Genomic DNA, 14540 nt, shown 5'->3' with positions numbered 1-14540 from the left:
CAAAGCCGCCATTCATCATCTGCAACCAGTGGACTTGCAGCATGACTCTGACTCTCTAATCCCCTGCTTGAATTACTGTCTTAATGAGCAAGAGACCCAGACTCGCACAGTGGCACCTCCATCATTCACTGGCTCTTTTTCAGTCCTCCATCATTCACCCTCGCTGCTTCACTCGCACTTTCTCTGTTTCAATTACCCCGGCCTTGTTTTTTAAGGTTTCTTGGTTTCCACTTCCACATTGCCACCATATTTCTAAATAAAATGCAAAAAAACAAAACAAAGCAATCATTATTTCTGAGGCTGAAGGGTGTAGGAAGCATGAAACAACAGAGTGAATAAACCTTGAGTCTATAGTTTCATTTGTTTGAATGAAAAACTCTAAAACATCTAAAATCGAAACGCATTTCCAGGACCATTTTGGTGTTTGGTGTATTACCTATTTGCACAAATAACTATCCAATTTTATATCTCATTTCTTTTTATATCTCCACCGACAATAGCCTTACTAAAAGCCTTACGGTGCAGTGCAACACATGGATTGAGTAATGGGCTTGTCTTTCGCTCTTCCTCAACTCACCAAACTCACTCTCCTCCTGCACTTACTCCAGTATGATTATTGCGCTCTGCACCCATATATAAGCCCACAGCTGAATGACACAGGCTGCATCTCACACATGATTCAGACTCTAAATGGGCGCTAGAGGCGTCTCAGATTTGTGCTCTGAAATCCGAGAGGTAATTGTCTTGGAAATCTGGAGTAGAAGGTATACAAGGTAGGCTGAAAGGAAAGTTACACCAGAAATGTAAATTCAATCACAACATTACAAATTTTCATGACAAAGCTATTGGTTGAATGCGCTGACTATGATGATACATAAACAAATACAGGGCTGGATTTATACTGAAAATGCGTGCAGCACATCACACTTTATGTCTCCGTGCCAACTACTGTAACAACCAAACTGCTGCACTCTGATACAACCACATGCTTCCATGTCATCCAGACAGTCCACATCACTCTGATCCCATAGAGAACAATAGGCTGGTTATGAAACCCAAGGCGAGACGGATTGTGTGACAAGGAAAGCTGTAAGGAGGAAAGCAGAGGTGGACAGTCTGGAAGGACAGAGTAAAAGAGGAGAGACACACATAGAACAAAGCTCTTACACTCTGTGAGTCTCCCACAATGAGATGGGCTCCGTCTCATTCGGCCTCCTAAGGAGAAGCTGAGGGAGGCTCAAGATGGAATAGAGGCGCCTTTTCCAAAAGCACCGGGAGATCGGGGTCATACTTTGGCCGTAGAGAGCCAACTGAGATCAGAGAGATGCAGAAATAAGTTTGATCTCACACACACACTGGGTGCACCACATGCACAGATACCCAGAAAAATAGCCTCGTACCATTCAGGTCTGAACATGAGCACACGTTGATGATTGAGGCTCATAGGATTTTACTGGCTTTGTTGATACTAAAAAAAGATGAAACAGTGCTGTCCCTCCTGCTTTCAATGTTAATAATTGTAACCGAATAGCACACACATTTAGCTGGTTGAAAGGCCTGTGAGGTGTTTGAACTACTGAGAGCCAGATGCACGGAGCCTTTGGTGCTGGTTTGGGATGCAGATTTGACACATTCTGCTCTTAAAAAACATACGTGTTACGTCTCAAACAGGCACACGAGCCTGGAGGCGCGGTTTGCCTGTCAGCTCTGTGAGTCATTGCAAGGTGTTCTTCTCTACTTTGCAGTTGTATTTGAGGGAGGATCGTGCAGATAACGGCCAGGGATATTATAATTGTGCTTAATTAAGTATACTGTGAATTTACTAAAGTGTCACGCATTTAACAGGGGGTCAATTTAGTGTGACATTTCTCTGCCTATGAAGAACAGGTGCAAAATTAGCCAAGGTGTATTAAAAGTGAGTTCTTCTGGCAGGATTTCCTCCAACAATGGAAGCAGTAATTGCAGCAAGAAGGAGACACAGATACAGGCCTCAGGGAATCTAAGCAACAAGAATCTCACTATTTCAACCATCCGAACAGGAAATTGTCAAAAGTTGAGGATAAAGCAATCAGAACTCCTCTGGAGGAACTAAAAGACGACAGTGAAGCTCCTTCCAACGTTACACCGTCATGCATCTGACAGAAGCCGCCGCTGGTATATGACAGTCTGCATTTTGTGCCACTCAGTCCCTAGTGCTGAATCGCGACTAGTAGCCCTCCACCTGTTGCAGTGGCTTGGAATTTATAATAGGAAAACGTTTCTTTTGTTCGCCTTTTTATGTGACGCCATCTGTGCTTTAATTCCTCTCCAGTTCCTCTGGTGACCCCTGTTTCATTGATTTTATGAGTCATGTACTCAAGTTGTTTTTAAGCAACTGCAGTTGAATTGCGTCCTTGTAAAATGCTTTGATATTTTGTTACCTTATTGAGTAATATTTTAATTGTTGTTTCATGTACCTACGTCTGACCCAGAGTGTCTTTTCTTCAAAGGAAATAGTCCACAAAAGACTCGTCTCAGCTTTGTAGTGGTCCTCTTTCCCTGCTTGCTGTTTGTCTCTCTTGGCCCTTCAAGACCGGCATGTTAAATTTATGGCCCGTCAGTTGTGACTGACGACATCTCGTCTTCACGCCGGGTGAAGTGATCGTTTATTACAAAGATTGATGTATCCTGCAAAACAATGGCTGAAGACATTGTGCATGATTCTAAAAGTGCCTCTTCAAAAGGTTTGCTATAACTCCTCTCCCCCTCCTTGACATCGCACAAACCACATGATTTCCCTGATGTATTAACCACCACTGTGTATAACTGAATGTTGTCAGAAAGCCTGTTTCCTTTGATAAAGCCTCTCGACATCTCCATACTCATCCCTCCTCTGCTTTAATTAACTGCACCTTTTCTGATGTACAAAAATCTGCCTCCACCGGTTCCTGTGAAGACATTGTGCCAACGTCAGTATTGAAAAGCAAAGTGTGACAGATGTTACAAAATCCTGCTTTCACTCAACTCTTCCCTCAAAGCTCAGCAAACTTTATTCCAAGGCTTGTGGAATATATGGGTTTGACATCCTGGATGGCAGGTACATAACTGTGGCTCAACTAATTGGCCTACAGGGGACATTTCTAAGGGACCAAAGCCAGCACGGGTAGGCAGAGATGTTGGTAATGAGAATTTCCACACACGACGCATTGTCAACCGCTTTTGGTTACACAAAATGTGGTATCAAGACATATGCTGTAGTAAAATGCTTCTGTGATGGTTTTATCTTTCAAATTGCGCTCTTACTTAATTGCTGGAGTGCTCAGGAGCTGTCAAAATCCAATTAGGCTGAAAATACAAGAGTGGAAAAACAAAAGGGAATAGCAACATAAAGTTACTTAATAGGCCATTAAGCTACCACAGACTGCTGTGTAGCTCCAGTGCTAATTGGCATACAGTCTACAAGTGTCAAAGAAATCCACTGAAGGGATGCATAATCATATTGCCTTGCAGTTATAATAGACCATACCTTTGTACCAGCACGCCATGTATGCTTTTATTCAACAGGGGAAAAACACAATTGCATGATGTCGCTGCAATACACAGAGACATTGAGACTCACTGATATTTGGGGTGAAATTGCGAGAATGTGTAAAAGCTTATTTGGCCAAAAAACTGATTCTGTCCTTCTCATCTCATCTCAGGGGACTTCCTGTCTTAGAAATTCCTCCAATATGGATATCAGGCAGACTGAATATTTTCAAAGTGCCTGCTGGGACAATGCGCTGTCTGTTTGCTTTAGCCCGTCTAATCAATTTTTGGCTTTTGGGATATTTGTCCACCTTTATCCTATTGTACTCCAGGATAGTCTACAATAGCTCCCCACCCCCACTCTCCAACCAGGCCAACAAATTCATTTGCTTTAGAACCTGAGCTTACAATACATGTCAGGGACTGATGATTGCTTCACATGCTTTGTCCTGCCGCCCATGTGATGAATAAGAGCAATCGTGCTCCCCCTTGAGTGGTCATTATTGGTATGGAGTTGCACATTTGCTGACACAACATATAATTAGCCTTGAATGCAATGGAGGCACCATCCTGCTTATTTATTCATTGGTTTACATTGGTGATGCAATTATTCAGTGTCCATTTACACCCCACGGCTTTGTATCCATCAGTATTGAGACGTGACCACAGGAGCAAACACTCTGCCCAGAAAGACTTGGAGTCATTTGCATTTACCTCAGTCTCTGTGGAACTGAGAGGAAGCTGACCTACACCAGGGGTTAGACGGCCCTTTTGCTCTCCCTATTGTATCCAGCTCTGGACTTCATTGCTGTGAGCAGCATTGTTCTTCTGTTTTCTTCCATAGTTTTTTTGCACTCCACTAGTTCTGCATACTTCAACTCACAGACAGTATTCAAACATCAAACTGCTCAGAATATTCATTTCAATGACTTTTGGTGTTCATATCTTTCGTATTTTCACAAATATTCAGCATTTTTCAGCTGAAAAATCCCCATTAAATAATTCATTAAATTCCAAAAAATCATACCTTCATGCAGAGAAAACATTCAAGCACATTTCAGAATTTGAAATACTTCAGAGTTTTGTTCGACTCGAGGCAAGTTGACTAAGATTTAATTTTCAGGCATTTTCTACTTCTCTTCACACTGATTCAGCTCTGTGTTCTGCTCAACTGGTTGCACCTGTTGTTTATAAACAAACGGCCAGCTTCAAAGGATTTGAGCTTCAGCTGTCGCTCAAACCGCTTGTAACTTCTTCATTCATTCAGATGCAGAAACCATTCAGTCAGGCCTTCAGGTTTTAATCTTTCAGGCACCTCTTATGCATTCTGCAACGTTTTCAGTGTTTGCAATCACAGCACGTTTCCTTCAGGAAATGCATTTTTAGCTTCAGCTGTAACCTTTGATTACAAACAAATATCCACATGCTTCAGTAATACCTTGTTGGCAGAAGCTAAGGAAAGGGTTTTTTATTACAGCAAAGCACCAACATGAAATATTGATCACACGACATGAGATTAATCACACAAACAGAGTCGTAGACGTGATCCTTATATGTGATGAATGGGGAATTTCAGCGGCATTGGGACATATTATGACCATTTGTTCCTTTTGTTGTTGTTTTGCAGGCACCACACGACTTCCTCGAGATGGAGAGGTGCCTGGAGTGGACTACAACTTCATCAGTGTTGGAGACTTCAGGATTCTGGAAGAGAGCGGGCTTCTGCTCGAAAGTGGAACGTATGATGGTAGGAATCACCACAAATATGCAAATGTATAAAAAAAAAACAGCATTGTGCATTTGCAGCAATTTCCATAAATAATTCACTGTGACAACTCTTTATAATAGAGCTCGATATTCACCGTCATTATGACTTACAGCTCACCTTAGTCAAAGGTGACAAGCAGGACGGAACGTATTGATCAGTGAAACGTGATTAAAGACTTTTTAGACGTGACAGATTAGCTGGAGTACTACAGCCCTCCAGATGAACTCCATCATTTAATGTAGCAGGTAACGTCTCTCCTCACTGCATGTGGAACACCGCGCTGATGTGGGTGAAGTATTCAGACTTTTTATATACAGGGAAATACTTACAGGAAAGGGAACCCGGGATTAACTAACACTAAATATTTAACCAGACAGGCTTTTAGAACAACAAATAACCACCAAATGATGTTTTGCAGTGGCAGGCGATGCAATTTTCCCTGCAGACGTCTGAGATAACAAACTAGAACGCATTTGCACAGCATATAGAACCGACACTCATCTGTCCCAGCATATGTTCTAATCTGCTAGACCCGGAAAAATATGTGAATATTTGTTCAATTCACATGTTGATCAGCCATCATATCATGGCAGGATTTTTGTATTTCATTAACACTGTGGAAAAATGAACCGAAATATCCTCCCATCCCCATATGTGTGTATATCTGTGAGCACAGATACAAATGTGTCATACGAGCGTGCATTTGTATACGTTGTGTGTGTGTGTGTGTAACAGGTGTGACCGAGTGTGTGTACCTGTAGCATTTACACCACTATGCAATACATACACACAACAATGTGTGTACCAAAGGGGCTATAGCACCCGATGGTGGCCTTATGTAAACCAGACAACCTGCTGGTCTCACCAGCTGGCTGCACAGTCAAACGTCTGGAGGTACCACTTGTGTTCTTACTCGCATGCTTTATTCATGGGATAAACCTCTTCCTCCTCCTCGCTCCCTCCTCTCACAGGCAGACAGAACCAATGAGCTTTGGCTCATCACAATCATCCCAAATTACTGGTAGCTTGTAATGTTTGAGCCATTTAAAGTACTTACCCACCATTTTAGTTTAACATGCATTTGTAAATGGAAGAGTAATTGCAGAAAACATGATTATGTCATTATGGTAACTGATAGTAGGTTGGCAAACATTTTCTTCAAACGCGATGTTTACTAAATACAGCTGAATGGCCATGTATTTACAAATTATACTACCTTTATATTTTACCACAATAGAGCACAAGCTCTTGCCTGCTTTGGTCGTGGGAAGTCAGACAGTCTCTGTATTTGTGTCATAAAGGGATTGAAGTGGATGAATTCTCTCACATTTCCCAATGATTACGGCAATAACATAATAATCCTCACACTCTTTAAGCTCTTTCTTTCATACTACAAATCTGGCCTGCTGTGAAATGGGAAAGGATTTTTCCAAATGTTTGAGGGGCAACCTTTGGTGGTGTGAATGCTCTTAGGCTGTACCATTCTCTCATTCCCGTTCAGCCGCATCTCACCCTTTCTATATGATGGGGCATTAAAAGATAACAGCAAATCCTCATCTAGAGAAAAAGCGATTTGAGGCAGCAGCTGCCTCTGGGTGTTTCTGCATATGCGTACTAAGAGGTATGTGTGTGTGTGTGTGTGTGTGTGTCTGTATCTATAGATACAGTGGATTGCCTATTCTAACATTATTAGCTGGGCTTGTTAAGGCATGTTCAGGTGACCCCTTGACCCTCTTCTCTAGCCTATTAGTCTAGCGTGATGGAAGTGATGACATTAGACCAACAGATACACACATATAGTTACAAGTATTAACACACTCCACTACACTTGTGTACACAGAATGAATGCAGTCTATTCTTGTGTCTGTATGGACACATAATGTAGATGAGCTACGAGGCTACGAGGCTACGAGTCGCCCACGAGCGGTCCCTCATCTGTGAGATGAAGTCAGCTGGGATTTACACCTGGAGATGAACAGGGAGAAAGAGAGAGAGTGTGAGGGAGTGAGTGAGAGAGATTGGGGGTTGATTTATTGGCATCGTGTTCCTTAAGTTCTTTGGCTTCTGATGCAAACCCCTCAAAGCTTTACAATGGAGCAGGACTGGCTTGGCTGCGCACAGATGGTGGATTAGCTTCTCAGTACTTGGAAGGTCTCAGCGTGCAATCCCTCAAAGATAGTGGTTGCCCCTTTTCCCTCCTGATACGCAGTCAGCAAAAGCCACCATGGCCACAGTGGCAGAGTGTTATTGTCACAGCGGCACAGTCGACTCAAAGAGGAGCTGAAAGCAACAGGATAAATGGGATTTGTTGCATTTAGCTGTGCTTGAAAGGGAGCCCATTTTTCAGCAGAGAGGCCTGTTGCATTCATCACTTGGAGTGAGTGAAGATATAAGTTCAGGCCTCGTCTGAAATGGGTCACTTGGGAAGCATTCCCACTGTGGAGGTTTCGTGAATTGCCTTCCCTAAGGTTTTATAGGGTAGATGAACTGTGCTCAAGGTACTGCGCTAATGGAATCCTTAGTTAATCATGATGTCTCAGGAATACCCCCAGATGACTTGCCTGAATGCTTTTCTATTGAGAAATGTATGAACAATGCTAAAATACACCCCAATTGTAGCATAAATCCAGATTATATTTATATATTCTTCGTTACCTTTTTATGCATTCTTCCATCTTCTTCTGTTATAAAGTCTCTATGCGGGGCGGCAGTAGCTCAGTCGGTAGAGCTTGCGCTTGGGAACCGGAGGGTCGCCAGTTTGAGCCCCTGCCCAGGTGCCCCTGAGCAAGGTACCGAACTCCCAACTGCTCCCCCTCTCTGTAATGGGTGGTAATGTAATGTAAGTCCCAGACATGTCCTGTGAGTTTAGACTGATGCTGGCTGTACCATGTGTGTCTGGAGGCTCCCAGGTTGAATGCCAAGCAAACACATCAGCCATCTGTGTCACACACACCAAGAAACCCTGTGGGGCTTTGGGTCCTTCCTCAGGGTCGGTGACTCAGGTTCAGGTCGGGTCGCTCCTACGGAACAGAGCAGATCAGACGCGTCAGAATTGAATAGTCCACTGTAATGAAGTGCAAAGCTGAAAATATAGTTGCCAGGAAAATAATTGCTGCACTCAGACTGGATTTATTGTTTAGTTTTGTTTTGCTCAGTTACTGTGGAACTTGAGATTCTGTCAAAATGAGACCCATTTAAAACCTGTTGTTTTGGAATCCCCATTGTGATAATGAGTGGGATTTTAACGAGGAAGGGAAACAGAAGAGCAGACATTAAATTAGAAATAAATGGGAGTGCAAATCTCATGCATGCATGGATGTGACAGTCACACATTGCGATTGCGTAATTGCCTGCTCATGATCTTTGTAAGATGCCCACGACCTTGTGCAGATGAAGCACAGTGTCCTTGACAACAAGAATGTTTTTTATTACCAGTAGCTGGTTCCGCCACCATGAAATTGCCTGTATTTCATTTTAGAGGGAAGGTTCACTCTTCCTGGCTCATCAACCTTGAGACATGAGAATCACAAGTAGCGTTGGACAAGCTCATCAGCTCACAAGGCTCCCCCCCATCATTTATTATGGCAAATGGTGCTGCAAATCTTCACTGGCTCTGCGCTTTCACACACCTCTGTATCTGCGACACATTTTTCAGGGGCCAAGAGACATGTTTGTAAGTAATTAATCACAGATTGGCTGATGAATGTCAGCAGGAGACAGGCGGGCATTAGGCAGCACACACAATATCTCCCTGCTATCGGTGTGTGCCACCCCTGTTAATGAAGCCATCTTTGACAAATGCGGATGAGTGATGCTAAGTGAACACAGAAGCAAGCGACGGGGAGGGGGGGAGGGGCGGGCTTTCATCCACCCCCTCGCACTCCTCCTCCTCCTCCTCCTCTTCCTCCTCAACCATCCCTCTGCAATGAGGAAGATGTGCACAGCTGCATTAACCCACTTTACCGTAGTTAGCACGCCTGAGGAGATGAGACTGGGCTTGAGATGGGTTCACTTATCTAAAAAAGATGCTCCAGAGTTACTGTGTAATTCTGTAAAGCTGCTGCAATGACTCAAATGTTTTCCTCAGAGCCCTCTGTTCATCCTGGCACGCACGCCATTGTCGCCCTTTCTCTTCCTGTGCCAGTCTGAGACGATGTGGAGTTTTGGTAAATGCCTCTGTTAGAGTCCAGCGTTTGCATGTTCATGTTAAATACATCAAAGGTTCTTATTATCAAAGGCCTTAGACACTTCTGCATCCAAATGAAATGAGATCAAGTTTATGGAGGATAATTAATTTGCTGAAAATCCCTGTTTCCCAACGGTGTCTCTCTCTATTCTTCAATTAAGTTAATTATAAATCACAATTTAGCTGCTTAGTCTCAATCCGTTCATCACTTATTATCCAAAATGAGTAAATATTAGGGCCTTACAAATAAACCACTGCAAAGTTAGTTTAATAGTGCTGCATAAACACATCTGACAGAGATGCATTTAGCAAGCAAGTAATGATTATAAACAGTAGGGGTATAAATTGGTATGCGCATTATTTATAATCTAAATGGAGGTTGAATAATTACTTATTCTACGCCTAAAATGAGTTCCACGCACTGTTCACCCGCCATACGTAGATAGATTACCACATGAGCTAAATGAGCAAATAATTCCACAAAGTTTTGCTGCCCCCTCCCTCCCTCTCTCTCTCTCTCTCTCTTTACAGAGCGCCATTATCCCACTGAATATTTATAATCTTGAACACAAGGATTTTCTCCATCAGAGGAAAAAAGCAAGCTGAGCAACAGATAATTGCTGTATTCAATGATCAGTGTAATTAGTTGCTGGCAAATCCTAAGTGAAGTGAATTTAATGTTACATGAATCATGACAGGCCTGTGGTGCAGCGATCAAGGGAAAACAAAGCAGGGGGCACGGCGATGTGGAGCCCATTTAGATCAAGCGCTGATAACCTCTAAAAATGCTTAATAATGGTAATAGCCTAACCTTGAGTATTATACTGTGTGACATCTAGGACTTTAATTTGGTATTTCCCCTTTTTGCATTTCTCTCCAAAGGTAAACTCCACTTAGCTTTTCTCTCAATATTTACCTCTGTGGTTGTCTCTCTCTCTCTGTCTCCCTGTCTCTCTCTCTCTCTCTCTCTTTCCCTCTCTCTCTCTCTTTCTTCCCACTCATCTCTACTCTCTCAGGAAACTACTATGGGACCCCGAAGCCTCCAGCAGAACCCAACCTGGTGCAGCCCGACCTGGTGGATCAGGTGTTGTTTGATGAAGACTACGGCGGCGAAGTCCCCAGGAAACGCACCACCTCTGTCAGTAACATGGACAGGAAAGACAGCGTGGTCCCCGAGGAGGAGGATGACGACGAGAGGCCTCCACTGGTCAACGGATTGCCCGGTTAGTGAACAGTAAACGTCAAAGCTGCTAGACGCCACCGCCTCCACCAAGCTGGATGTGTTTATCACCAGCCTTTGACAAAGAAGAGATTGGTTTATTTCTTAAGCATTAAGATGCTGATCTTTAATGTTGACAGGCCGGATCCAGATATTGATCCAGAGGTTATAAATATACAGTACGCTTCCACAGGGGGTCGATTTATTGCTTTGCAGTCCATCAGTGCGGCTAGAAAAATGCAAATGTTACTGATGTGTAGCTAAGATGATGATGATGATGATGATTCTGCAATAAAAACCTGTTTTAACATATTTTCAAAATTCAATGCTAATATGGTCCAACTCTTTTATTAGCTGGCTTTGAGTAGCAGAAATGGTGGAACTGAATATGTAGTTTTAAGGTGTGTGGCCTCTCATACTGCCCTCTAAAGGTTCAACTGACTGATCTATGAGACTCCCAATCCCTTTTTGTGAATGTTACTCACTGGTGGTCTTTGTAATGTTCTTGCCTCTTCAGATACAAACATGGACGAGCTTATCTTTATAATGCATCACCAGGTTAAGATTTGCAGAGATTGTCCGGGTGTATCTAATCATATGGAATGAATGAATTGCGGGTCACCTTGAGAAATTGTGCAGGTTATCGTGTATGTGATCAATCAAGCCAACTCCTCAGCTCTCCAAGGAGTAGAACCGTCCTTAATGCACACAAGGAGAACAGGCCTCCCACAGAATTAGGTTACATACTGCGCATGATGCCTGGGTTCTTATAGTGAGAGAATCAGAACAGGTCCGTGCTGACATTGAAATTCCATTGTTTTCCCAGCAAAACATTGAGACATTGTTTTGACAGTCAAGGCTCACATTCTGCTTGCACAGCTGTACAAAGGATTCACAGAAATCCAAAGTGTGTTTACCCAACTGCTCTGTCATATTGAAATCAAACACAAAAGCGTTGAGACAGCCAAGAGTTCTTCTTATGGAAAGCAACCAGTCTCAAATGGCTGCTTTGCTGCAACCCACAACTCTGGCAGCAAAAATCTCAGCTCAGCCGTAGATGGGCAGAGTTATGGTCGGATGAAAAAGAGGTTAATGGAAAATGTGAGCTTTGGGTCTCTCAACTCTTGACTGTAGCTTCCTCCCATCTTTCCTCTCACTGTCCTCATCATCCTTCCCTGCGCTCTGCACCCGTGATAACCTGTCTGAGTTATCTGGTCGAGTGGGTCTGACTCTGCTCTGAACCTGATAGATGACCTCACCTCTCTTACCTCATCATGGCCTTTCGTAGTGTAGCTACTGCACATTCAGCATCTGTGTGGATCCTGATGATTGGCACCTGTGTGTGTGTGTGTGTGGGTGAAATTTTTGGCAAAAATGTTTAATCCAATCTAACTTTAAGGTACGATCACTTTGAGGGAATAATTCTAAAACAACATCTTCAGTGAGTGTGTGAATGAACACCAGATCTTTTGTTGTATTGATGAAGGGCAGTTTGTCATTAAAGGGAAGCGACTTCTAATGCAACAGAGTAGGATACACGGTATACCGCATATGTAAGCGCAGTGGTGCAGCATTATCACACAGAAATTGCCTCGGGCCTCAAATGGACCTTTTCTAATGTGAATCTCAGTCTCTATCATTCTATCCACAGGGAATATATATGCACACACACTGGCATAAACATTCACACTGCGTACATATGCAAAATGGAAAACAGCCCTTTGGTGAAATGGCACATCACTCACATGCAAATCCCATGTGTGACATCGCGCACTGCCTCCACTTCCCTCCAGCAATCTTGGATAACAGGAGGAGTGAGGTGCGCCGGCGGGCTAACCTTTCACCCTGAGCTTCTGTCCTACTCTGTTTTAGTCTTTAACCATTCGTCCGCTTCTGTCCTCAGAGCATAAAGACGGGGCAGAGTGGAGGAAAGCTGTACCCAGCTACACGCAGCCCAGCGGCACTTTGGACTTCCGTACATGGAGCTCTCTTCCCCGTGACGACAGCCTGGAACCCCTGCCACTTAATTGGGAGATGGCTTATACCGAGACCGGCATGGTCTACTTCATTGAGTAAGTCATGTGGTCGACTTGATCTCCAGTGATTTTAAGTTCTGCTTTGCAAACATTAGAAGTGTAAACACAGTAAGTAGTGCTGCTAATTCTTCCTCCCATAATGACTAAATACACAGGGATTATTTTCCCAGCTCTGATCTCAGATTAAATCAGGAACAATAGCAGCTGAGAGTTTAACCTATTTAACAATGTTTCATTACCCAAAAACAAACTGGATTACATTTTGTATTGACTTGATCTGGTAGGAAATCAAGTATTAAGCAGTCTCATTTTTTGTGACAGTAATTCATTATCGTCATTCAATTTGAGTTTGGTGATTAGAACATACAAGGTCCAGAGATAAGTAAGCGTCTGTGAACTGTGAAAATGGACAAAGCAGACACACACTCACTGTAAAAACATGAAGAACGGATTTAAAACGTGTGAGAAGGATCCATGAGCACCCCTGGGAAAGTTCATAGTGTTCTGCTTAGAAATGACCACCGGCCAAACCACATGTTGCCTACACAGAAGTCGGCAGTCGTAGAAGAGAGTCGAACATGCTGAGATGATCTGGCAATGAGCGAGGTTCCTGCAGGGTTCCAAGACTTCTTCATCTTGACCGCAAATGCTGCACAACATGTTAATATAGGACGTATTAATATTGATGAAGCTTATCCAGATACGTTCTTGTGATTGTGACTTTGAATCGCCTCAGTAAGGGATCCTGCTATGTAACAGGCTTGACTGGCAAAAATTGATATAAATCCCGGCGCTGCACAAATGGTGTGTTTGAACTACCTCCATCATAGACTGTAAAGCCCAGAGCTGCAGCTGTCGATGTGTGTGTGTGGGTGGACATACGGCACACGCACACACTCTGAGCCACGTGTGTCTGAAAATATCATAAAACCATTGTGATTTTCCTCCTGATTACACAGCCCAGTTGTTTTAACACACGTGATGATAAATGAGCTTGTCATGTTTCACATTCGGAGGGTTTCTCCTTTGGAAAAGGCCACCTAACCATGTTAATATGACAGCTGAATGTAAACCACAAGATTACATTTGTGGGAATGAAGCCAGTAACCTTTTGTCACACAGGAGAATACGGCTGCCGGTTTTATTCCATCGCAGTAGATTTTGTTAGGGAACTATGTTGTATCTTGTCAGCAATTTCTCAGCTGGTGAAAGATTTTATAGTTAATCTTATTTGGCTGATCTTTGTTTTCCACAGTCACAATACCAAGACCACCACATGGCTGGACCCCCGCCTGGCAAAGAAAGCTAAGCCTCCTGAGAAGTGTGAGGATGGAGGTGTGTACACAACAAATATTCAGTGTTGGGGGAAGCTACTTTAAATCCAGAGTACTTTGAAAAGCTACAGTTTCAAAGTAGTTAAGCTGCAGCCAAAATATAATGTTACTTATGTGGTTAGCTACAGTATAAACTCCTGAGAAAACGGTTTTAAACCAAGAGAACACACTAAGGAAAGGAGTAAAGGCCATAGTAGCTTCTTCCACCACAGCCCTTTAAATCCAGTTGGAGACCCAGTCGGTAGGTAAATGTGATTATACCTTTTCTAAATACCCACACTGGGGGAGGAAATGGAGGAAACGGCACAAACTCTGCATTTACTACTATACACAATTATAGACGGGGATATAAACGGATACAACAGTGATTTCAGTTCTGCCTGCAGAAGAAGACAAAGCACGGAAGAGAGAATTGTAGCTCTTCCTAATTTTCACACCGCACCGCAAGCAGTGAAACGGGACTTGAAGCGTGGTTGCATGAAGCGTGGTT

The 14540-nt window shown here is 43.1% G+C and overlaps 1 protein-coding gene across 1 annotated transcript in view; it reads left to right on the top strand.

Moving 5' to 3' along the window:
- magi3b (membrane associated guanylate kinase, WW and PDZ domain containing 3b) overlaps positions 1 to 14540 on the top strand; it is a 99893-nt gene that overhangs the window by 67018 nt on the left and 18335 nt on the right. Inside the window, exons 3-6 of the mRNA XM_076147313.1 lie at positions 5135 to 5254; positions 10478 to 10684; positions 12584 to 12752; positions 13972 to 14051. Coding sequence (XP_076003428.1) covers positions 5135 to 5254; positions 10478 to 10684; positions 12584 to 12752; positions 13972 to 14051 — 576 coding nt within the window. The remainder of the gene's footprint in view (positions 1 to 5134; positions 5255 to 10477; positions 10685 to 12583; positions 12753 to 13971; positions 14052 to 14540) is intronic.

Source organism: Genypterus blacodes, unplaced genomic scaffold (assembly GCF_046128005.1).
Source record: "Genypterus blacodes isolate CSIRO-AG114 ecotype Tasmania unplaced genomic scaffold, CSIRO-AGI_Gbla_v1 ptg000037l_1, whole genome shotgun sequence".
NCBI classification, from domain to species: domain Eukaryota; kingdom Metazoa; phylum Chordata; class Actinopteri; order Ophidiiformes; family Ophidiidae; genus Genypterus; species Genypterus blacodes.
Note: the sequence above shows the minus strand (reverse complement) of the source record. Positions and strands in the feature narration are given on the sequence as shown.